Source organism: Lagopus muta, chromosome Z, assembly GCF_023343835.1.
Source record: "Lagopus muta isolate bLagMut1 chromosome Z, bLagMut1 primary, whole genome shotgun sequence".
Taxonomy (NCBI): domain Eukaryota; kingdom Metazoa; phylum Chordata; class Aves; order Galliformes; family Phasianidae; genus Lagopus; species Lagopus muta.
Window position 1 is genome coordinate 16,764,231 of NC_064472.1, and position 25,543 is coordinate 16,789,773.

Here is a 25,543-nt window from a genome sequence, read left to right on the forward strand (position 1 = left end):
TTGCATTTAAAAAGGGGTGGCCAGCAGGAGAGGGAGGTGATTGTGCCCATCTGCTCAGCTCTTGTGAGGCCCCATCTTTCTCTGCTAGAAAAATGAACTAGATCCCCATCCAGGCCTGGGGTCCCCAGCACAGGAAAGATACAGAGCTTGTGGAATGGGTCCAGAGGAGGGCTACTGGGATGATCAACAGTCTGGAGAATCTCTTCTGTGAAGAAAGGCTGAGGGAACTGGGCTTGTTTAGCTCGGAGAAGAGAAGGCTCTGGGGAGACCTCATTGTGGTCTACCAGTATTTGAAGAGAGCATATGAACAGGCGGGGAAACAATGTTTACACACGTAGATATCAATAGGACAAGGGAGAGTAGTTTTAAATTAATACACAGGAGATACTAGGAGGAAGTTTTTCACTCAGAGGGGGTGACACAGTGGAACAGGTTGCCCAAGGAGGCTGTGGATGCCCCATCCCTGGAGGCATTCAAGGCCAGGTTGGATGTGGCTCTGGGCAGCCTAGTCTGGTGATTGGCGACCCTGCACATGGCAGGGGGTTGAAACTAGAGGATCTTTTCAACCCAAGCCATTCTATGATCCTATGATGATGACTCTATTTCATTTGTACCATCATCCTCTTACTCTCCCTAAGGATAGCAAACTGTACATTATAAAAATTCTGCTGAAGTTTAGACTTACCAGCCTGTGAACAAGTTTGATGACACAGTGATGCTCATGACTCTGAGCCTGTAGACAAATACACCTTCATTTGACTCTGGTATTGTTCTTTAGTACAATTAAGAGTAAGCATTTGTTTGTAGAGCCAGGCATTAGGAAACATCTGAATCACATCAAGTATTTCAGATGCATTCTGTGTGTACTGCATCATGAATTCTTTTCTGCTTCGTAGGCTATACCGTAAATTCAGCATTGACACCTGGAGGTGTGCTGTACATAGCAGGACAGCCACGATACAATCATACTGGTCAAGTCATCATTTATAAAATGGAAGGAAGAGAAGTGCAAGTACTTCAGAGGTTAAAAGGAGAACAAGTAAGTATGCATTCATGATTGATTAACATACGAGATGAATATAGCACGACAAATAGAAATAATGATTTCAAATGAGAAAACTCTTGCAGAAGAACCAAAGAGAACTGTGAGTTATAATCAGAAAGATTACAAGATCAGAAACAAATTTAGGTAAATGCTCTGGTCTATTATGTAGCAGGAAGTAAAGCAGTCATAGACTCTTGGAAATCTACTGTATGTGGGGTAAACCTTTGCTGCTGTGAAAGTGCTTATAGCCATTTCTGGACTGGCAATTTTTTATCCTCTGCCTGGAAAAGATGTTATTGGCAAGAAACAGTAGTGATAAGCAACATTCTGTGGGGGAGAATCAGTTGATATAGCATGAAATATTGAATAGTTTATCATTATATAGAATAGCTGCTTTTCCTTCAGGAAAAAAAATAACATGTAACTGCTTAATTAGAGAAGGTAGTATAATGTCATGCTTAAACAAGTTGAAAGACCTGCCGACTCTTGTCTCTCTATGCTGCAGTACAATCGTTGATCAGGACAAATCTGATTTTCATCTTCTGTAGCTGACATCTGCATCTCAGCTAATCAGTCTTGGAGACTTTTAGAGTCAACGAAGAAAAGCAAGTGTTTTTAAGGTTTGAGTGATATGGCCCATCTGAGGCCAATATCCAGCATAGAAAGGACTACTTATCATGTTGAGTGTAAAGGAAATAAAGGGTGTATAGCTTAGCTGTAGATTAATGTTAGATTCAGCCCACACCTTGTGCCTACACTATGAACATATCACTTTGGAAACAGGTGGAACAAAGGAGAATGGTTTTAAACTAAAAGAGAGGAGATATAAGTTACACACTGGGAGGGGATAAGCTGCATTCAGGAGACATTCAAAGCTAGGTTGAATGGGGTCCTGGACAATCTGATCTGGTGGGTGGCACTCCTGCCCACAGCAAGAGGTTGGAACTGTGTGATCTTTAAGGTCTCTTCCAATCCAAATCATTCTATAATCCCACTTTTTTTCCTTGGCAAGCCTAAGAACATTGGTTGTCCTCTTTCTATTTATTACTGTTGTGACTAGCTTCCCTAGGACAATTCTATTCAAACCCTCTCTACTGAGAGGTGTCAGTCCCCTTAGCAAGTACAAATTTGGACAGAAAACAAGCTTCTAAGGCAAACTGACCAAAAGGGTCTTCTAGATAGCAAAGAAAATGTCTTCATAATGGTGACATATGGTATTGTTGTAAGCTGCTGTAAAATAGATCTCGGAATCAGAACTGTTGCATGATGCTGCTGACTCTACCTCTGATTTATACCTTTATGTTCTTGCAGATTGGCTCATACTTCGGGGGTGTTATCACCACAATTGACATTAACAGAGACTCATTTACAGACCTTCTCCTTGTTGGAGCTCCTACATATATGGGAACTGAAAAAGAGGAACAAGGGAAAGTGTATGTGTATGCTCTGAACAAGGTAAGGATTATATTTGTTGACCAACATATTGTGTTCCTTCCTGTTTTCATATCCTTATTTTAATGAAATATTATAATTTGAGCTGGGAAGAATGATGTGTTGAAAAGCAGAGAAACATGTTGTTAAGAACAGAGAGTGTACTACTGATTATTTTTGAATACTTCTCAAACTTTTTCATTTTTACTCTAGTAGAGTATTTTGCATAGACAAACACTACTCTCTAAACTGCAACAAGATACAGACAGAAATTTACAAGGTTAATTTTTATATCATATTTTCTTTCTGTTGTCATGAATTAGGGAGAAGTAGGGCTCATCCATCCTAACAGTATCTGTTCCAATGTTTTTGTGACTCCCCAAATTGGATCTAAATCCCATACATTCAACAACTTTTTAGCGTGTCACAGCTAGATTAAGGAGTACTTCAGATGATTTTAGTCATTTGATAAGTCCCTCCTTCCCAGTTTCTATATATATCTTTTTTCTTCTTTTCCCTTCTTTTAGTCCAACATTACTGCATATTGTTACAACAATTGTGATAACAATTGTTATCACAATAGGTCCTAGAAGTAATGGTGTCCTAAAACACAGTGGCAGAAAAAGGGCCTGAAGAGACTGGGTCTATTTGACAAATAGCTTTTCCAGTTTCTACATGTGTGCTGCCAACAACAGATTGATGGTGAATAACATTGGCCAGAAAACAAGAATTCAGAGTCCTCTAATTGCAAGTGTTTGAAATTTTTTTCCTGTTGTTACTTTTATCCATCTTCAAACAAAGGAGGTATAGCAATGGCCTTTTTTTTTTTTTACTAATCATTAAATTCTTAGGGCTAATCTCTTGGAAAGATTGGCTACATATCATGCTGTATGTGTGGTTTTGGTCTAGGATTCATGCACACTGGACATTGTTGGCCAGAAGAGTATGTGTGTGTGGGCATGGAGTTTGATTGTGCTGAGGATAGAATTCAAACTATGTAAGAGATAACAGTATTGCCATCTATGATTCCTATGAAGCTTGGCTTACCTTCTCAAATTAAAAGACTGTCTTTGAAAGAAATATTTTCACTGTGTTGAGAATGAAGTGGATCACTTATAGTAACATCCAAATACTTCTATGACACTGTGCTTTCCTGTAAAACTAATTAAAGCATAAGCATACGTATAGCATAAGCAGATGCAGAAATGAGGGAGTGAGATTGTCTTTCACACCCCCTGCTTAAAAATGTTATAGTTACAGAATCAGTTTCTACAGTGCACTCAGTCATTATGAATAGTACATAATTGTTTCATTTAACCAGTTTGTCTTCTGTACAGGAGCTCTCTACAACCCGCATCGCTAAAATGTTTGTGGAAATCCACTAACTTTAAATCTGTCCTTTCACAGACAAAGTTTGAGTATCAGATGAGTCTTGAACCTGTAAAACAAACATGCTGCTCACCATTAAAACATGACACCTGCAAAGTTCTTAAGAATGAACCCTGTGGAGCACGCTTTGGGACTGCAATTGCTGCAGTGAAGGACCTCAACCTTGATGGGTATAATGACATTGTAATAGGATCTCCCTTAGAGGATGACCATCGGGGAGCTGTTTATATTTATCATGGCCATGGCAACACAATCAGTAAAAAATATACACAGGTATGAAGTAAAATTTTACAGGTTGGCAGCTTCTGTAAGTCTGTGTAGGACAATTCTCATTTCCACATGTCTTTCCAACACAGAATCAAATTGTGAGTTCACTTGCCATGATAATTTCTTTTTTAAAATGTTCAGTACTTTTAAAGTCAGTCTGATTTAACCAAATTTGACTCTATATTGTTAGAAGATATATTTACATGTTTTTATTAGAAACCTCCTGGTATATTCTATGCAGCCAGAAAAGTAGATATTTTGTAATTCTGAATATTTACAGCATATTTCTCACCATTGTGATCTTTTTAGGAGTACTGTAAAGAAAATTTAATAGATTTAAAGAGTTTAAAAGCCATCTAACTGCCAACAAATGCGTGTTGCATGTTCCTAAGAAATTAATCAGCCTGCACTTTATAAATCTCGTAATGCTTTTCACAGCGTATTGCATCTGGTGGAGATGGGGAGAAAGTGAAATTTTTTGGCCAGTCTGTGCATGGAGAAATGGATTTAAATGATGACGGTCTGATTGATGTCACTATTGGAGGCCTTGGTGGGGCTGCCCTCTTCTGGTATGGATATTCACAGCAGCTGTCAGCCTAGAAAATAAACATTTATTTATCTCGTGATACATACATAACTTGGTTACACTACAGTTTGGACTGTTTTGAGAATACTGATTTTGTACTGGTTTCATCTCACTCTGACACTGGATGTGACTCTTCATATTTTCATGTGTCTCTGGAAGTAATATAAAATGTTCTAGATAATACTAATGGATATAAGAATGCTTTAGGGTCTTCACATCTGGTGATTGCTATCCTCAGAAGTCATATTCAGAATAGAAACTGACTCCACCTGTGGAACAAAGTAAAATAAGGGAGTTGGGAGAAAGCATTTTCTTTTATGCCATATATTATTTTATTAGCAATTTGAAAGATAGGTTCAAATGTAAGGGAATCACTAAGACAGTGCAACTCATTTGTCTCCTACTAATAAAATTCTAGTTCAACACCCTACAAAAGAAACTTAAAAAAAAAACAAAACTATTTGGTGAATAGTGAAATTGTTTGTTTGACAAAAGATCACAATTACAATGGAATAACAAGCAATGTACATTGAAGGAAGAAGATAAAAATAGCAGTAATATAAATAAATGAGATAACACTTAATCTCTCATTTCTAAAGCACAGCTAAAGCTATTTCATAATTCTCTCTCTGGTAAGGCAATTTCTAGGCCAGCTCCCCATCCTGTTGCCCCTCTAACCATCTGTCAGGTCTTGTTTACCATCCTCAAACTGCCAGATTTCCTAGCATTTATCTGCTGACTTGTCTTTATAAAAGCTCCCTGTGTCACCAGACTGCATCTTTGCTGGCTTTCTCCGCTATTTCACCCTTTAGCAAAAATGTGTACAACTTTGGATTGTAACACAGATCACCTAAAAGCCACAGATTTTCTGAGAATTTCTTTCATTTCACAGCTTATAGAAGACTCCTTAGCAAAGTCATTTTTCTGGTTCTGTTTTTCTGACTTCTAACTTTTGCAACCTAACATAGAAAAATATCACAGAAACTTTTAACCTTCTTTAAACACAATCAATTATACTGTTCTACACTCCATTCCTCCTCTGCCCTTTCCCCTGTTGTGTTATCTTCCTCCAATGTTCTGCAAAGTTAATATGACAACTTTCAGTATAGAAAAGAATGCATCAAAATCTTTGTAGTATCAGGATGCAATGATTAGCATTAACTACAATAATTGTATAACTTCAGACTTTTAAAGTTATGATCTACATTACCCCATGAAAAACAAAATCAGAATTTATATTTGATATCATTTATCATTTATTTGATAACATTTTATCAAATCAATCAATATCATTTATTTGATAACATTTTATGATTAATATTTTCTATCCTCAATTTTGGTGGCATTTTCCAACTTTTATCTAGGATAATGTCTGTTAAGATCCCTGTTCTTACAAAAGCTGGAATCTTCCATAACCAGTCTTTTCTACAGTAGTATACAGAATACCCAATATTCACATTAAGACAGTAAAGATTTGTCCCAGGGAGAACTGCTTACATTCTGCAAGTTTCTCATCATTTTGTTGCAGTGGATATCTAATCTAAGTCTTGACAGTATTAAAAGAACCTTTCACTCTTCCAATTTGGCCTTCAATGCTTACAGCAGCTTTTGTTTATTTATATTACTGTAATTTATTGTTCTGTCAGCACTGGATTGAATTCACAAGTTTATGTACAGGAACATCAAAAAACTCTTTTCCAGAGATTCCTTGAAATGTTTTTGATGAACAGGGATGCCACATACATTCCAATTATTCTCAGTGAGTCATATAGTCCAGTGTGATAAATGCTCCATAGACAGGTCAGCAATGCTCAGCCAATTCTTTTAACTATCGTTAAGTGTGAGGTAAAGCAAATTTTTTCTTAAAATTCTTTCATGTGGATTTCATTTAATATTGTTGCTTCATAGGAGAGTACGTGCGAGTGACTAGCATACTTCTTCATATGGAAGTTTGGCTTTCTCTTTGGGCAGGACTAGCACTGGCTGAACAGTCCCACTGCTTACTGCTCTCCTCCCAAATGTTTGTGCAGCCGTGCAGTGAACTAGCTGAGAATCTCATCCAGCTGGAACAAAAGTCACCCAGTCCCCTCTCACCCTTTATTTTCCTTGTTCATTTTTTAACTTTGACCTGCTCCTCAGTCTGGTCACCATGCAGCTGCAACAAAGCTTTTGTTGTTTTAAGTGACCCACGGTGCATGTAGGATGGGAAAGAGGAAAGGCAGAGCTTGTCTAGTAAGGGATGACTATGAGGAGGAAGTAAGAGCTTGCAGCCCACACTGCTCTTCCCAGGATCCCAGACCTGCTGGCCATACCTCCTGTCCTTTTCCTTCCTGCCACCTAGCCCTTTTATACAACTCTTGCCACCCCTACATTTTCTGGGTACAGGATTCACCTCCTTCTTCACTGTCATGTCAAATCATAAATCTGGGAGAAAATAAGCTATTCTGCCATTTTCTCCTGATTTACTACACTGGCATATTCCATATTGAGGCCAAGAATGAACAGATCCAAAGCAAAGGTTTACAGGGGAGCAGGGCAGAAGGATGTTAAAAGTGGGAAAAAAATGGTAGTAAATCCCAGCCTGTTTATCTACCCACAAACTAAAAATGACACACTAGCCTCTAGCCCTTGTATAATAATTTGTTTGCCTGAGGCTGTCCTTAAGAATCAGTCTGGGTCTTCAGTCTCTTTTGAAGTGGAATCAGCTCTTTAGAGTTCCTTAAATGCCTTTTTGAGATACTTCCTTTCATCAGTCTGAAACAAATACAGACATACAGACTGTGGAGAGACCCTGTGACTATTTTCTCTTTAATATGTTGCTTACTGATAATGGGTAATAAGTGTACAGTTAATTATTTAGACTATAATATGTGTGTATTTCAGTGTTCAGTGTTGCAAATTTTATATGTTCATTCTTAACAATTAAAAAAAATAAGTTGCTAATATTGTCTTCAAGATGCTTCCTCTAACATTTTCGTTTGTTTGTTTTATTTTTGTTAAGGTCTCGTGATGTGGCTGAAGTAAATGTTTCTATGCAGTTTATGCCCAAAAGTATCAATATACAACAGCAAAACTGTCAGATAAACAAAAGAAAAACAATATGCATAAATGCCACGATTTGTTTTAAGACCAGACTAAAGTCAAAGGAAGATATATTTGAATCCAGTAAGTAGGAAAGCTCGAGATATGTTACAAAAATGTTATGCCCACATTAGTTGGTTTCTCCAAAAATTGAATACAACTCTCTTTTTAAGAGTGCAAAAAAGAATGTCTGGAGGTAAAATCATGGAGAATATTAATCTCAACTTCCTTTGCAGGTCTACAGTACTGGGTTACTCTTGACGCACAAAGACAGATATCTCGAAGCTTGTTCACGGAAACTCATGAGAGGAAAATGCAAAAAAATATAACTATCAAAGGGTCACAATGTATTAAACATAACTTCTACATGTTGGCAAGTAAATCATTTAAAGTGGCTATGTTTTTCTCTAGTTGGCACTGTAATAATCCAGATGTATTCTGTCAATTGTAAACTGGATTTTTTAATCCTAAAACTGTGCATGAAGTGCATTTACTGTTTAGATATTTGTATATGTACATAGATGCAAACTATTTACTTTTTAAATGCTCTGTTTACATTTGTCTCTTTGTTATGGATCTGTCTTAGAAACGAGCACAACACATTTCAGTTGAATTAAGCAACTATCATAGTTAATAGTTTTGGCACATTCAAAACTGCTGGAGCACATAGGCTGTAAGTTTAATTTGATTATTGGTGCAATTTCTTCTAATAAAACTGTAATCAAAAACTCTCAAATTAGGTTTGCGAATAGGGAATACTAATTGACTGTAAAAGAAGAAATGTAATTAGCAACTACAGGAATGAAATTGCCCAGATTATAACTAATGTGCAGGGTGAACTGAGTGTTTATTACAAGCTCCCCGCATTTTAAATGTTTAGCAACTTCACAGCAGTAACGTAATTCAAAACTAATGATAAATGGCAGCTAACGTTTGCTTAAGTATGCAGTATATTTCTTAGCAGCAATCTCAATTTGACTTCAGTGAAGATGATACTAGTTTTTCTTTGTCTTACTGATTCTTTAAGCACAACTAAAAAGGAAAGTCTACCAGCTGACATTTCTGAGATATTCTTAAATGAAACTGTGGTGGAAACTCTCTTGCTGTGTGACATTTTTATGATAATGACATACACAGAAGCATTAGTTGTTATTTATAAGGATTGGCTTGCACATTAAATGCATTATCATCAATTGTAAGCATTCAAATATTTATCTAGCTAGGATGGTGACAGTGTGACTGAAAAATATTTTATCTCAGCCTTCTTTTTGTTGTTGTTGGTTTTTTTTTCTATCCTCCTTAACTAGCTTAGGTATTAAAGTGAATGTCCATAACAGCCATGCAATTTTCTTTATCTTGTAGGACAAGCCTGACTTTCAGGACTCTGTAAAGGTTTTGCTGGAGTTCAATTTCTCTGATCCAGAGAGTGGACCTGTTCTTGACAACAACCTGCCAAATTCAGTATCTGAATATGTAAGTCAGCAAGATTCTGTATTAATAAACAAAATATTTAAGGTAAAACACATATCCCACACAAGACCTGAAAGTATTGTTCAAAGAGAGATAGTTTTTAAGCCCATCCAATAGATATGTCCTTTAAATATCTGCTTAGGTGTGAAGAACTCAGTTCAATGAGTTCTTGGGAACCAGTATAGGAATCCCTAGCTTTAAAGCTGTCTGGAGTTAAATGAAGATAGAGAGTAATTGTACAGTCTTCTTTTTTTTCTTTGGCAGGGAAATATTAGTTGTATATCTTAGTAGTCCTTGGCATCATTCATACTTCTCCTTTTGCCTATTTTTCTAACTTAGATGAATCACTTGAATTTCCTCATCGTTCCCTTATATGTTTCACCTGACACTTTGAAGAATCAGTACAGATTCATAGAATGGCTTGGGTTGGAGGAAATCTTAAAGATCATCTAGATCCAATCCCCCTGTTCTAAGCAGAGCTGCCCCATACCAGCTCAGGCTGCCTAGGACCCCATCCAGCCTGGCCTTGATGACCTTCAGGGGTTGGGTACCCACAGCTTCCTTGGGCAGCCTGTGCCAGTGCTTCACCTTCTCACAGTGAAGAATTTCTTCCTAATATATAACTAGTTTTGCCTTTTTTAGTTTAAAGCTATTTCCCCTGCTCCTATCACTCTCAGATCACGTAAAAAATTGACTCCCTTCCTGTTTATTAGCTGCCTTCAAATACTGGAATGCTGCAATGAAGTCTCCCCGGAGTCTTCTCTTTTCCAAGCTAATATTGACATGTTAAACTGTTTAATATTAGGGAATAATTTTTTGAATGTCTGAAAGGAGAGCTTATATAAGGTTAGATGAAGATTTAAAATGCAAGTATTTGATTTTAATAATCAATATAATAAAATTGAGAATAAAAATACTATTGTTGCAGATTCCTTTCACAAAAGATTGTGGAGCCAAAAATAAATGCATTTCAGATCTTGTTCTGAATGTAAAAGCAAGCATAGCTGGAGACAGGTAACTACTCTGGGTTTATTGTATTGCTTGATAACTGTACAAAATTTGAATGTATAATATAAAATCTTTAGAATGATAAGCTAATACTGTGCCATGATTTCCAAAACAGAAACAATAGAGTATGGACACTAAAAGATATTTCTTTTTATTCTTAAGAATATATATAAAAAGTTAAGACGTCCAACAATGGTACTTTATTTTACAGCTCTTCTCCATTCATTGTCAAGTCACGCAATGATAGGTTCACCATCCAGCTGTCTATCAAGAACAAAAAAGACAGTGCCTATAATACCAGAGCTTTGGTTCAGTATTCTCCAAATATTATTTTTGCTGGCATTGAGGTAGGAATTTTTCACATTCATCACATTTTTCATAATTTATATTGCTATGGAGATCTAAAGAAGCCTGTGTATTAAGACTTAATTTCACTGCTCTAACATCATCTTGTTTGATTAAAAAATATTCACTGGAAGTACTATCCTTGCTTATACTTCTGTAGGGAAGTATTTGTTTTTGTTTTGTCTTAAGCCAACTTTGCTGTACCATCTAAAAATGGCTGATGGATTTCACAGTGCCACTTTGTCAATAAATAGCTGCATCCCAGATAAATGCCAGAACCATCAATCACCACTTCAGATCTATCTGAATACATATATTACATGTAGAATATATACTTATCTATGCAGAACTGCCTCATTATTTATCAGAATGTCTCCTGTCATTCCAATATACTCCTTTGACATAGAAGCACTCTCTTTGTAGCTTTGCAGATTAGTGCCTTCCTTAATCCAGCCTCAGATAGCATCTCCAAAGCAGCTGTGTTTTTGCATACCCCTCTGCTGCCATCTGTCACACAACAATGAAATGCAACGGGATATTAGCCAGGAGTTCAACATCTGCTTCCATTGCATCCACACACTGTGGCCAACATAATAAAATAGGAACCTTTAGCAGCCTTTGAATATATATGCTTAGTCAGAATTTAAGAAGTTTATGCATGATAATGATTTCACTTTCTTCTTTATTTAGGATATACAGAAAGATAGTTGTGAGTCTAATCACAACATCACCTGTAAAGTGGGATATCCATTTTTAAAACCTGAAGAAGAGGTAAACAGTTTTCCTACCTTAAAAACCTAATTCTTTCATGCTGTCCTAAGGCCCGGGCATTTGTTTTGAAAAAAAATTTTTTTTTTTTTGTGTCTGGAGTACACCCAAAAACTGTCCATCTCAAGCTATTCCCAGTGTAAATTTCTCATCACCCACCCTTGTGGGCAAATCAGTGCACTGAGGAAGACATCAGATTTTGGGAACCTGCAGAGTCACCTGTGGTATGTGATGATGTAAAAAGTGTATATACACTTCCATCAGTCATATCAGTCATACTAGCAGAAGGCAAGTGGCACACCTGACTAGAAAGTTCTGTTTCTAAACACATATAATATTGCTTTGGGTATGTTATAGAAAATACACTGATCAGGTGTTATAGAATCATCATAGAATCACAGAGTTGTTAGGGTTGGAAGGGATCTTTAAGATGATCTAGTTCCAATTCCCCTGCTCTAAGTAGAGCTGCCCCCCACCAGCTAAGACTGCCCAGGGCCCCATCCAACCTGGCCCTGAGCACCTGCAGGAACGGGGCACCCACAGCTTTTCTGGGCAACCTGTTCCATTGCCTCACCACACTCATTATGAAGAATTTCTTCCTAATATATAACCTAGTTTTACCTTTTTTAGTTTAAAGCCATTTTCCCTGGTCCTATCACTATCAGATCATGTAAAAAGTAGGCCCCCCGCTCCTGCGTATAAGCTCTTTTCAAGTATTGGAAAGCTACAATGAGGTTTCCCCAGAGCCTTCTCTTTTCCAAACTAAATAACTAAACAATCCCAGCGCCCTCAACCTTTCTTCAATGGTGAGGTGCTCCAGACCTCTGATCACCTTCACGGCCCTCTGCTGGACCTGCTCCAACAGCTCTACATCCTTCTTGTGCTGGTGATGCCAGCCTAGGCACTGTACTCCAGATGAGGTCTCATAAGGGCAGAACAGGGGGGAACAAAGGCCTCCCTCTCCCTACTGGCCACCTCTCTTCTGATGCAGGCCAGTATACTGTTGGCCTTCCAGGCTGTAAGCACTGTAAACTGGCTTACATCCAGCTTTTCATCCACCATGTCCCCTAAGTCTTTCTCTGCAGGGGTGTTCTCAGTGAATTATTCTCACAGTCTGCTCATATTTGGGATTACCCCTATATCCAAGTCCAACACCTTACACTCGGCCTTGTTGGATCTTATTCTGTTTACATGCTTTCAAGCCTGTTCAGGTCCTTTTGGATTGCAATCCCTTCCTTCTGTTGTGTCAGCTCCACCACTTATCTTGGTGTTGTCTGCAAACCTGCTGAAGTTACACTCAATTCCACTGCCTATGTGGGATCTATAATGACAATATTGAAGAGCACTGATTCTAAGATGTACGCTTGGGAGACACCGCTCATTACCAGCCTCCACCTGGATACAGAGCTGTTGACCACAGCCCTCTGGCTACAGCCATCCAGTCAACTCTTTATCTACCGGATAGTCCACCCCTTAAATCCATATTTCTCCAATTTGAAGGTGTGGTGTGAGTCCATGTCAAAGGTCTTCCACAAGTCCAAGTAGAAAACAGCAGTTGCTGTTCCTTTTTCCACTCATGTCATCTCTCCATCACAGAAGGTCACCACATTGGTCAGGCATAGTCTGCCCTCGCTGAAGCCATGCTGGCTGTCTCAAATATACCTCCTTATCTCTCATGTGCCTTAACATGTCTTCCAGGAGAATCTGCTCCATGATCTTCCCAGGTACAAAGAGAAGGATCACGAGACTGTAGTTTCTTGGGTCTTCCTTTCTTCCTGTCTTAAAAATGAGAGTAATGTTTTCCATTTTCCAGTCATCAGGGAGGACTTTGCCTTACAGCTATGACCTTTCTGATACGATGAAGAATGGCTTTGTAGCCTCATCAGCCATTTCTTTCATGACCCCAGGATTCACATTACCAGCTGCATATACTCAGAATCATAGAATCACCAAGATTGCAAAAGACACCTAAAATCATTCAGTTCAACTGTCCACCAATCATCAACATTTCCCACTGAACAACATCCCTCAGTACAACATCTAAACATTCCTTGAATGGCTCCAGGGTCAGTGACTCCACCATTTCCCTGGGCAGCCCATTCCAGCAAACAACCACTCTCTCAGAGAAGTATTTCTTAACATCCAAGCTGAATCTCCCCTAGCGCAACTTGAGGCCATTCCCTCTAGTCACATGGGAGAAAAGGCCAGCCCCCACCTCTCCACAACCTCCCTTCAGGTGGCTGTAGAGAACGACGAGTTCACCCCTGAGCCTCCTCCAGACTGAACAATCCCAGTTGCCTCAGCCATTCCTCACAAGACTTGTGCTCCAGAGCCCTCACCAGCTTCATTACCCTTCTCTGAACACATTCCAGGGCCTCAATGTCTTTCTTTTAGTGAGGGGCCCAAAATTGAACACAGTACACCAGTTGCAGCCTCACCAGTGCAGAGTACAGAGGGATGATCCATTCCTGGCTTCTGCTGCAACATTGTTTCTGATCCAAGCCACCACCAGTGGGCTTCTTTGCCACCTGTGCAGGCTGCTGGCTCCTGTCTAGGCAAGCATTGACCCATGCCTCCAGGTCTGTTTCCCATATGCAGTCTTCCAGCCATTCTGCCCCCAGCCTGTAGGGTTGCCTGGGGTTGTTGGGTCAGAGTACAGGACCGAGCACTTGGTCTTGTTGAATTTCGTCCCACTGGCTTCAACCCAGTTTGTGCAGTTGTACACACTGAGCCTTATGAGGCTATCTTAGACTTGTAGTGCTCCCCTGACTGCCACCTAGGGGTTCATGGACAAGACTAGTGCAATAATGCTGACTGCCAGAACTCATTGAGTGCCTCTCCCTGTTACTGCCATGTCTGTTGTTGCCAGTTCTCCCTCCTCATCTATCAGAGAAACTGCACTCTCTTTTGCTTTCCGCTTTTCTAATCCCATCTCTGCATGTCCAAAGGCATCTTTGTATTCCTCCCAGGCCACTTGTCCCTGTTTCCACTACCTGTAATTTTCCTTCTTATCTTTCAGCCTGACCAGCAGGTCCTTGTTCAACCATGCTGGTTTCCTGCCTCTTCTGCTTGTTTTCTTATACTGGGAGGTGAAGAGCTCTCCTAAGGTTTCCTTTAAAAACTACCAGCTTTGTTCTATCTCCCTAAGGACAGTTTCCCTGTGGACATCATCCACTAATTCCTTAAGAAGACAGAAGTTTGCTCTCCTGAAGTTTATATAACTATGTCTTTCTAATACACTATGAAATAAGACTAGCTGAGGTTTCTTGGCTCTGAAAGTTTTGAGGCTACTGTTTAATAAGTGATGACTTCTAGATTTCTATGTTGGAGGAAAATTCAAAAAAATAAATTCCTTTATAGAAAAGGTTAAGGTATGAATAAGGATCCCAGGTAAAAGTAGCATAATTTTACTCATTTTTCTTCAGCCCAAGCTTACTTCATTAATGTGATTTTCTTTCCTTTTTTTTCTTTTTTTTTTTTCTTTTCTTTAAATACATGCAATATATTTCTCCAAACAGATTTCCTTCAAAATATCATTCCAATTCAATGCATCATATCTCCTGGAAAATGCCACTGTTGATGTATATGCTACAAGGTTAGTTGCAATCTTTGCTTGTTTACACTGTAATTTTTTTAGAATGCTCTACAACTAACTGTTTTCAACCTGAACAATCTGAACAACCTATAGAGCTGGAAGCTTTAAAGACGTACTTGGTCCTGCAGTAGACTGAGTAGTCTAAATAAAAAGTTGTTGATCCTGTGAGCCAAAAGTGAGTCAGAAAGTGGTGGTTTTACCTTCAGAAAAGGTTTATTCTCTTACAAACTTACCATATGTGTTATCATAAATTGCAGTTTATCAAAAATGTCTCGCCCTCAAGGAGCAAGGACATTGAGGATGTTTTCTGTGATAGAACTGAATGAATCAGAGATGAACATGCCCTCAGTGTTTGCTCTCCCTGCAAAATACGTAGATGGTATGAAAATAATGGTCCGTATTTGTTCAGTTTCCATCCAGTCAGCAATACAGCAGTCTGTATTTCCAACAAAGATGCATTTCTGAGCTGGGTCTTGTTCAGGACTTACTTTTTTTTTTTTTTACTGGAAATAGTCTTCTGAACTTTATTTAGAAGATAGTAATTGACTGGAACTGGTTGGTAGGTTTTCATAACAAGAACTGTGTGTATTTCAGTTTCTTTGTACCTCTTGCCCCCAGTATCCCTGTTGCATGTGCAGATGAGTATCACAGTCTGACATGAGTGGCATATGTTTTATTTTAGTGACAGTGAAGAACCACCTGAGACCTTGAGAGACAACAGAGGACAAGTTACAATTCCTGTAAAATACGAAGTAGGATTAATATTTGTAAGGTATTCATGCTTCACTGTGCTTCTGTTTATTAGCATAGTAAATGACAGGTGTTCAAATAGACATTGTTTTGTTTTTGAGCTGTGCTCAGTATCTACAAATGACAATTTCCAGTCTCATGAAAACGAAGCACAAGCTTCACTGAAAAGAGCAGGCGTGTGAAGTGATAAGTGACAGTGACTACTGCATTTGCTGTAGCTCCTCTGTATCAATTTAAATTTGATTTGCAGTTTGCAGCTTTTGATTATTTTTCTTCTTACTGTACTCATTCAAAGGCATTTCAGGTACAAAAGAAGGGAAACAAGGACAGACACAAGTTCATATCACTGTAATATTGTCCATCCTTCTCTAGACAAATTTAAAAGAATGCTTTGTTCTCTCTTTTATGTGAACACTGCCCATTTCATATGGCCATACTCTCTCACAATAAGGAATTGTGCAGGCAATATTTGTTCACTTCATTGATTTTACTGTGCACAGCATTTGAAATGTACGTGACAACAGGAGAGCACTACTGAGAAAAGGAAGAGTTGTTTTCAGTGGAAACAGCATTACACTCTTATTGCAAGACTAGACCTGGAGGATTAACAAAATAATGAAAATTCCTATATGATGATCTCACTTAGAGTTTTTATGAAGTTTTTGTTCTTACTGTTTGTGTGTTTTTGTTTTTTAACCTGCAGTGTTTTCAAAGAGCACCATGTTATAATTGCTGCAAATGAAACCATTCCTACTGCTATTAACACAACAGAGCAGATAGGGGATGAAGTTACTTTGCATTATAGGGTAAGGAAAAATAAAACTATTTTTTTTTTCTCATTTAATTTGGGTCATTTAAAGTGATAGCTTCAAGATACGGGGTATGTGACACTTTTGACAATATTTAACACTTGTTTTCTTGTTGCTTTGGAGTAAAGTGAATCAGAAGTTTTCAGAATGGTTAATTTGCTGTGGAGTAATTCAAGTGTATTTTAGAGCTACTGCACACACGAGTAAACTTAGTCTTTGGCCATTACAGTTTAGAATAGATATTTCCAAAATCCAGCCAGCTGGGAACAGGTGAATGCTGTGATCTAAGAACATTGTCTTCTTAATGGAATGCATACTGCAAATCAAAATCTCTCGGAAAATGTACGTACAGGAGTAGAAGCCCAGCCTCAAGTTGCAGTAGTGCTGAATCTAGCACTATCATGAGAGCATCCTTGTTTCCCAGTGTCAGATTCAAAGCTGAACTACGATTCTGCACATAGTCAGGATAAAAGTCTCTGAATCAACTTTGTCTATAAAACGCAAGCCAAGGAAAAGGTCTTGCTTTCACTAAGCAGCAGTTGCAAATATTTTATGTTTTTTAGGCCACCTACAGTGTTTTTCACAATTATTTCTCTTATTCTTCAAGTTAAAATCCAGTAACCCTGAGTTTTTGTAGATGCTTTTTTAGATATCATTCATCTCATTTCAAAAGCAAGGATTTTGAAATGTAAAAGAGCTGGTGGACTGCAGAGCATACCATTTGTGGTCTCATAAGAACTCATCAAGCAGCTTACTACTAAAGGGGGAAAAAGTAAAAAAATACAATCAAATACCAATAAAATAAGAAGGTATTAATCAAAATACTTTTTCATTTTTACAGATTGAAAAAGGTGAACATTTTCCAATGCCAAATCTCACACTGCAAATCTTGTATCCTGATGTAACAAAGGCCAAAAACACTCTTCTCTACATTACAGCATTGTCACATTCCCAAGTAAGAATGCAGTTTGTATTTTTACCATTATTTTTACTATTAAGTTTAAAACATTTTTTTTCATGTTAAAAAGTGCAAACATTTGGGGCTATATATTGCTTCATAGCCTACATCTCTTTAGACTAAAAGATTAGATGCTTTTGTTTTAGTAATATGTGAATATTTCATAGGAAGACAGAAAAGAATTATTAGAAGGAAATGAACAAGTTTAAAACAGCTTTGAGCAATAATTGGAATATAAAAATGTTGATTTGGTATATTGCCAAGTGCTGAGAAGTTCAGACTGGGATACCAGGGGCAGAACTTTCTTTCTTAGTTCTGGCTACTGAGCTTCTGATTGTCTCCATTCTTAGCAGTGCTTCTTGTGAATACTCTAGCCCTGCATTTAAATCTAGAGCTCAATGTCCATGACATCTTCAATATTCTTCATTCTGAAATTAGCATTCCTGTATGTCTGTTCTCAGGCACGGGCAATCTTCTGTCTTGTTCCTTATCTGGGGCACTGTGACATATTGAAGGAGTAATAAGCCATGTCTTCAGTCCTCATTTTTCCATTTCACTCCTCCACAGCTGATGAATGAGATCACAATTCCAGCAAGTCCCATGACTCTAGATGTTAAACTAGGATCTATTTTACTAATTGAATAGCTCAACAAATATCACTTAGTGGTGACATGAACCTTTTCTGTCATTCATCTTTTCCACAGAAACACACCTCTTCCCACATGGTTTAATTAGTTGTAATGTGCCACACCACTGAAAAAGAAAATAATTGGTTGAAATGAAATTTCAAGGTTCATTTTAAAACAAACAAAACAAATCAGAATATTTTATGTTTAGTGTACAAAGAAATTATGATTGTTCTTTAATTCCTTCCCCCATTATTGTCATTCCTAACCAATGACCACGTTTAACCCACCTAAGCTTCCATATATATTCACAAATCAAAACGGATCACAGGAAATTCGCAATATCTCTTCGCTATGGTAATGTGAAAGTGAATATCCTGGATCTAAAGAAAAAGTAAAGTAAAACTAAATAATAATAATAAAAAAAAAGAAGCGAAAGGAAAAAGCTCTCCACTCTTCCTTTGCACTGAATATATCAAATGGTTTGTCAGGTGCCCTTGCAGGAGTCATGAAGGGTCAGCAGTGATCCAGCACCCTTTCATCCTCCCTGGCTCCTGAATCCTGCACTTCATCTACTAGTCTTTTGCTAAGGCAGAAAGCTCTGGATTCCCATTCAAAAACTATTTAGCTCTCTTAGTAGCCTGCTCTCTTGCTGGATCATGTGGCAGTCATCTTCCAGGAGGACATTGTTTACTTCTACAGATGTTTAAGCAACTGGATAAAATTTAAGTTATTATCTCATAAAAAGCTTGTTTGTTTATGTAATGATATTTAAATATCCATGCTGTTTGAATTTGCTTTTCTGCCCTCTTGCAATGTCTGTTTTTATTATTGTATTTACTTGCTTACCACTATTACAATTAGCAAATATTGATGTTATTAAATATAAAATATTATTAATGTTGTCTTGTTTCCAAGACCTTCTAATGGTAACAGGTTGGATAGTCAAGCAATAAGTATATTTTTTTTTATTTCTTCTAACAGAATGCTATCTGCAAATCTAGTTATCCTGTAGATCACCTAAAGATCGGTTCTGGAAAATCATTTGTGCTGCCAAAAATAAAAGAACCTACAAAGGATACAATTATGGTAAGCCTCCCTGTGGTGTATGCTTTCAACCTAGATTTACATTTATTAACATTGAGCTGAGCATTTCTGAAGTTAGTATATAAAAACTTATGTCAAACTACATCCTCTGAAAAATCACTTTGTTTAATATCCTTAAAAGGTATCTTTATGTAGGACTAGTTGTATATTTTTATTATTTCTGGCTACAAAACTGTATGTAGAACTGAATTTATGGCTTGGGTGTTTTTTTTTTTTTTTTTTTTTTTATGTATTTTATTTGGTTTGGTTTTTGGTTTTTAATTCAACAAATGTGTAAATAATGGCAGCACTTTGGACGGATGAGTAAACCTCACCTTCATTTTCCCACTGTAATTGTCAAATAATATTGATAATTCTCATTTCCTTTGCAACTTTTCAGATAATCAGTTAAAAATATTTTCAAATACAACTGTTAGAAATGTAGTTGCTGGAGCAATATGAAAAAGTTTAGCTTCTCACATTCAGACAGAGGAACATAGTTATGTTGCCATATTGAGCAGAAAGACATCATACTACCTACTCAGCAGAGAGATGCAAATGGCACAAGCTCAGTTTCTGTTACGAATGAAACCATGCCAAGAGATGAGCGTTTTGCCATGCTTATCATATATCCTTCATGGGGGTGGTAACAATCCAGGCTAGCATGTTTCCAAATTATCAAGCATGTCTGCTGTACTTCCAGCTGGTAAGTAAAGACACCTGAATTCTCCTATCTCAATTTAGATATCCCACAGTTTTGAATGTTTAAGCTGTAGCTGTGCTGACAGAAAAGTATGGCTTGCAATTACAGGCTATGCCTCTGTCAGGGAACTCTGCTGCACAGCTGCAGTAACTGAGGTTTCTACAGGCTAAGGGATTGCATAGGGAGCTGTTCTACCGTATCATAAGAATCTCAACTCATTCTACATACTGTGGTGTAGTTTTTACATTAAAAAAAATAAAAATAAAAAAAAATTAATACCCTTTCAGGATTAATATCACAACAAAACAATGATCTATAGGTATAGTATGTTTACACGTTTTTATTTTAATAATGTGAAAACTCTACTACTATTAGTTCATGTTGCTGACTTTTAAACAGGAGTGTGATACATTCAGCTGTGCATCTATTGATTGTGCCCTGGCCCCATCTGACATATCTCAAGTGAATGTTTCTTTGAGAGTATGGAAACCCACCATCATAAAAGTAAGTAAATCCCATCTTTAAGTTTGGAAAAAATAAACCAGTGTTTGCACTGTTTATTGAAATTATATCTTTAATTTTCTTGTCTGCATATTCTCAAGTATTAAAAAATGTTTAGATTTCTACAAATTAATTTCCATGTTTTATTTACCTTAGAGTATTTAGAACTGAAAAGGAAATTCAAAACATGTTAGAAAGAAAACTCTTACTTTTTCTGCATTGACTTTTTTTTTTTTTTTTTAAACTAGTTTCTAGCCTATCCACAAATTCTAATTCAGCAGATGTATGGAGGGATATATTGAAGCATATTACTTTTGAGTAAATTTTAAGCTGGAAAGACTTTTTGAATCTATAAGGGATTTTTGATCAGTTTTTGAATCTGAGTTTTCATTATCTCTCCCAGAACTTGAGCATTAAGTTTCACTTCCAAATTTCTCATTTCTGCAAAGATTTATACTTCAAAATACCTACTGTAAACCATTGGCATTTCTTTCTTCTTCCAGGCAAGTATTCACAGCTTAACCCTTGTTGTGAAAGCATTACTTCGGAGTGAAAACTCATCACTGATTTTGAGAAATGACCATCAAAAATTGGAGGTAACAACATGATAATTCAGGGATTTACATAGAATATCTTTTATTGGATCATTTGTTCTCATTCATTACTAGCAAATTGATTGCCATTTGTTGTAATGTACTATCCTACTCAAAATAGAAGTAAGTGAATTCACATTTGAGCCAAATGTCAGAATTAGCCAACCCGTGTGCCTGGGATGTGTCTGAATTACTTCTGCCTGTTGCAGCGTAAATGCTTCCTGTATCTGCGGATAAAAGCATAATTAAAATGATCTTTTTAATGAATTGGTAGTATTTTCAAAGCCCTCTTGGGTTACTTATAAGTGATTCTACTTTATACATTGTATTTTCTTTACTATTCCTATTATTAATGCTTTTTGCTCCATTCCTTCCTGCAAATTCTTGTACTTAGATTGAAGTAGTACCTTGGAAACTCAGCGCATATGATAACAGTCATGCTGCTCTGATGATATTTTAAACAGACAATTTATTTACTGCTTACGTTCTGAACACTTTGCAGACCATGATTAAGATTTCCAAAGAACTCCCTCCAGGTTCAGTCCCCTTATGGGTTATCCTTCTGAGTATCTTCGCTGGACTCTTGATTCTTGCACTGCTCATATTTGCTTTGTGGAAGGTAAGCTACACATCTTCATGAAAATAAAATATGTATATGCTTATGTTTCCCATCCTCCTTATAATACGAACCTGGACACTAAAATTATCCAATAGGTAAATTGGGATGGATCTTGGAGAAATGACAATGACTAGTAACATTGCATTTTTCTGAGGTGTAACCTGCAATGCTTGATGATTGAAGCTCATACTGATATATACATAACTGTATATTATGAAAATAACTGTATATTATGAAAATAACTGTAAGGTTATTTTGCTTTTGTGCTGCCTATGTGTGGCAAGGTTTTCTTTGTGCAAGATAAGCCTGTTGTGTAATTATTGCCACAAGTGGGCACTCTTCTCCAAGCTAAATATTCTGTCTATATTAAAGTTTAAAGGCTGTAGGTTTTTAATTTATAACATACATAATCTGTTGAAAAAATCTTGAAAAGCATTAAGAATGATTTGTTTATCTGACTTCTAGATATTACTAAGCATTTTTATCATTGACACCATGTGCACATAACAATGATTCAGCAATCACTTTTTGTCTGCTTTTGTGACACGTCTCTTTAGTTTTTCCATTCCAGGAAAAGCAATGTTGTACTTCACTTATAAAAAATTAAATGGCTATTTACTGTTCTGCAAGTATGAAAATAGTGGTAAGAGCTTAGCATATAAATGCTACCAATATGGGCTGTTAGCTTTAAGTAGTTCTTTATTCACTTCATTTCTCTTCTGCAGGCTGGATTTTTCAAGAGGCCACTAAAGAAGAAAATGGAGAAATGAAGAAAAAAAACAACACAAAACAAAAAAAAAAAAGATTTTTTTCCTCAGGTCTGCCTCAAAAATGTGACTGTACAATTTAAAACTTAGATAAACATGCAGTGTTCACAATGTTTTCTAAACTCCAGTGCATTAAAAAAAAAAGAGAGAGAGATCAGAACATGGAGCAATCAAATTAAACACACATCTGAATGAATCAAAGGAAGAAAATGGCCTTATGTCACTTTGTGATACTCAAGGATGTACTTTCAAGTGTTACTCATTCTTGGAGAGTAACTGAGTTCAAAGATTCTAACATTTTTAATATGGAAAATACCTAATCATATTTCTGTGTGCCTATATATATGTGGAATCCCTTTTCATCCCAAATTATGCAATAAGACATCTGTATGTAGCAATCACGGTTTTTTTATCACTCTGATTTTCAAAGAGAAAATATCATACTCAAAATTTTCTCTTTTTAATGGACTGTCAGCTACAGAACATTCAAACTTTGAAAATGAACCAAATACTACATGGCAACTGAGGTAATGACATTTCAAAAGACAGAAGCATCTGCAGAACTCTGAATGATAATTACTGAAATTCGTTGAATTTCTTTCAACTTGTTTTACTGGGTCCAGCTGATACTCCAAGAAATTTTTATTGTCAAGTGGATCACTGGGGATATATCCATTAATTATGTAACTGTTTGAACTTGAAGGGGATTTTTGGCAGACCTGGAAATGTATGCACAAAATATTCAAGCCCAAGTAATTGCACGCTTTACTCAAATAAGCAAAGGAAAGTTGTGTCTGCAGATTGATATATTCGTATTTATGCAGAAAATGTTTAGAGGTACCCTGAAAGTTTGACTTGCTGTATATCTTGGAGTAGCCAAGAGGGTGCTTCGTAAACTTTCACTGTAAATTTGTTGTGTAGCTATTTAATCCAATGAGTTTAAAGTGTACAAATTTATAATTAACAAAAGAGCACAGATAAGAAACTTAGCACTGGTAAGCTTCTTCTAGTAGTGTAACTCTCACCTCATCTTTTCTACTTAGGAGTTTAAAGTGATGCATTTGCATACTTAATAAGCACTTAACAAATTATTTTGTGTCAAAGATTAAAAGTTTTTAAGTTTATGTAAGAATACACTGAAATGTAGATAGCAAAGGGTTTCTCCCAAGCTATTTAGAGTGTTCAGCTTAGCAGGAAATTTCTTCCTCCCTTTTTCTTTCACACACTTGTTTTCCTTCCACAGTGATCTCTGCCTGCAGCTCTTGGCTATCTGTACGTTGTCCTTCAAAGCTTCCTACATTACCTGCAGTCACATAAAAGCTAAGAAGGAAATGGAGGCATGCAAGCTAACTGCAATTTTTCCTCAGCATGGTAATATTTAGTGTTGATTCCCAGTAGATCAGAAAATGTTGAGGAGTGCTTCTGTAAGATGTGCTCATTTGCAGAAATACCTTTGCCTTGTCAAGGAATTCCATCTGTTGCTACACATTTCACTGGAACAAAAAAAAAATCATCACAGCTTTCAAAAGGCTTATCTTCTGAGATAGATTCCGCTGACTTTATAGTAATACCTTTAAAAAGCTATAATATATTTTATAAACACACCTTTTTTCTTTAAGAAAAGACCACAGATTAAGTTGAACATTCTGGCAAGTACAACTCCAGCAATGCACTGAAGGGTGCTTCACTATTTAAAAATGCTGTCTCTCCTCAGTGTCTTCTATTTAGTTCCTTAGTTAGAGGGTAGTTATTGGGAAAGGCTGAGATTTGTGTGAATTCAGCAAGTAGGATTATGCTTGAAAAAGTTTGTGTCTGCCTGTGGGAAAGTTGATGATTTCATAACAACGTTCTGCTGATGGTAGCATGACTCAGAGCAGAGGGCCAAGCCCTCTGCAGGAGCACCGTGGGCTGCAGTGCACAGTGTGGGAGATCCACAGCCTCGGTGGGCTTGCTCACCGGGCTCGTCTGCATGCCTGATAGTGTGCCTGACCCTGGGGATGGGTACAAGATGTGCTGCCCTGGTCCTGAGTACTGTGTGGAAGCTATAAGCAAGGCAGAAGAGTTGTGGGCAGGATCCCTATTTCAGTCATCATGCAAGCTAAACAGTCCTCAAAGGAAGGAAAAAATCCAAACTAGCATTTGCAAAGATGTTTTCAGTACAGTCTGAATTGAAAGTTCAGTTGTTAACAAATTAAGGTTTTTCCAGTTTGTTTGAAAGAATTATATAGCACTTGTCATCACAGCATACGAATGCCTCAGAATCACCACTTTTTATTTCTTGTAATATCCCTGTAAAGGCATAACAGTGCTATATCCCAATATGGTCTTGTGAAGGAAAAATTATGAAGAAGCTGTGACTCGTCTATGCACACACATAAAGTCTATGGTAATAAAGGAAATACTTGTGTTTATTGTTATTCACCCAGTTTGTTAACCATTAGCTCATTTTTCCTAGCTTCATAAAATTAATCACTCCAAGTTATGCAATTCACACGTCACTTTTATGCAACACACTTTTTGTTTCACTCTTTAGTTATGGTAATCTGTTAACAAAAACTTTAAACTTTTCCTGATGACTTTTCATGTCATATTTTAAAGCATCAGCCTGATTTAAAATAGCCAATAGGACAGTCTATTTCCCTGAAGTTTGCACAAAAATACATATTTTATCAACGCAAGTTTGTTTGAGATCAGTGTTCCATTTTTTTAGCCTCACTTTGCTCTTTAAGAGCAGTAGGAAGCTTCATGTAACCACACTGCTATTCTGTTTGTTCTGATACTTTCTCTGTTTTCACCTTTGTCCTACTATCAAATGTTCAATTATAGTATCTATTTAAAATTTAAGTATGTAAAGAGAATAGCACTGTATCACATTTCTCTTGCATGGGCTACATTATGGATTACTACATTAAATCACTATTTTAATTCACAGAATCTTTCCATGCAGCACTGCAAAAGCAGTATTTTTACTGCTTTTCACATTATGCAGCAAAAAAGCCTACTGAAATCAATATTGCAAGTATCAGAATCATCTCACTGAGATTTGTCTGGTCAAGGAAAATCAGTAATACATGTAATCTGTTCTATTTCTTTAGAAAGACACATTAGGCTTGTATTATGGTTCCAACTACTAACATTTTTTAATT

General features: G+C 37.0%; 1 protein-coding gene across 1 annotated transcript in view; it reads left to right on the forward strand.

The window, feature by feature from the left end:
- ITGA1 (integrin subunit alpha 1) overlaps positions 1-22,442 on the forward strand; it is a 71,552-nt gene extending 49,110 nt beyond the window's left edge. The window contains exons 12-30 of the mRNA XM_048931309.1: positions 897-1,039; positions 2,357-2,500; positions 3,884-4,138; positions 4,571-4,701; positions 7,720-7,883; positions 8,036-8,172; positions 9,162-9,272; positions 10,198-10,283; positions 10,489-10,624; positions 11,313-11,393; positions 14,909-14,985; positions 15,668-15,757; positions 16,439-16,541; positions 17,386-17,499; positions 19,113-19,217; positions 20,317-20,421; positions 20,922-21,014; positions 21,514-21,630; positions 22,356-22,442. Of these exons, the coding sequence (XP_048787266.1) occupies positions 897-1,039; positions 2,357-2,500; positions 3,884-4,138; positions 4,571-4,701; positions 7,720-7,883; positions 8,036-8,172; positions 9,162-9,272; positions 10,198-10,283; positions 10,489-10,624; positions 11,313-11,393; positions 14,909-14,985; positions 15,668-15,757; positions 16,439-16,541; positions 17,386-17,499; positions 19,113-19,217; positions 20,317-20,421; positions 20,922-21,014; positions 21,514-21,630; positions 22,356-22,400 (2,237 nt within the window). The 3' untranslated portion in view covers positions 22,401-22,442. The remainder of the gene's footprint in view (positions 1-896; positions 1,040-2,356; positions 2,501-3,883; positions 4,139-4,570; positions 4,702-7,719; positions 7,884-8,035; positions 8,173-9,161; positions 9,273-10,197; positions 10,284-10,488; positions 10,625-11,312; positions 11,394-14,908; positions 14,986-15,667; positions 15,758-16,438; positions 16,542-17,385; positions 17,500-19,112; positions 19,218-20,316; positions 20,422-20,921; positions 21,015-21,513; positions 21,631-22,355) is intronic.
- Positions 22,443-25,543: the final 3,101 nt, after the last annotated feature.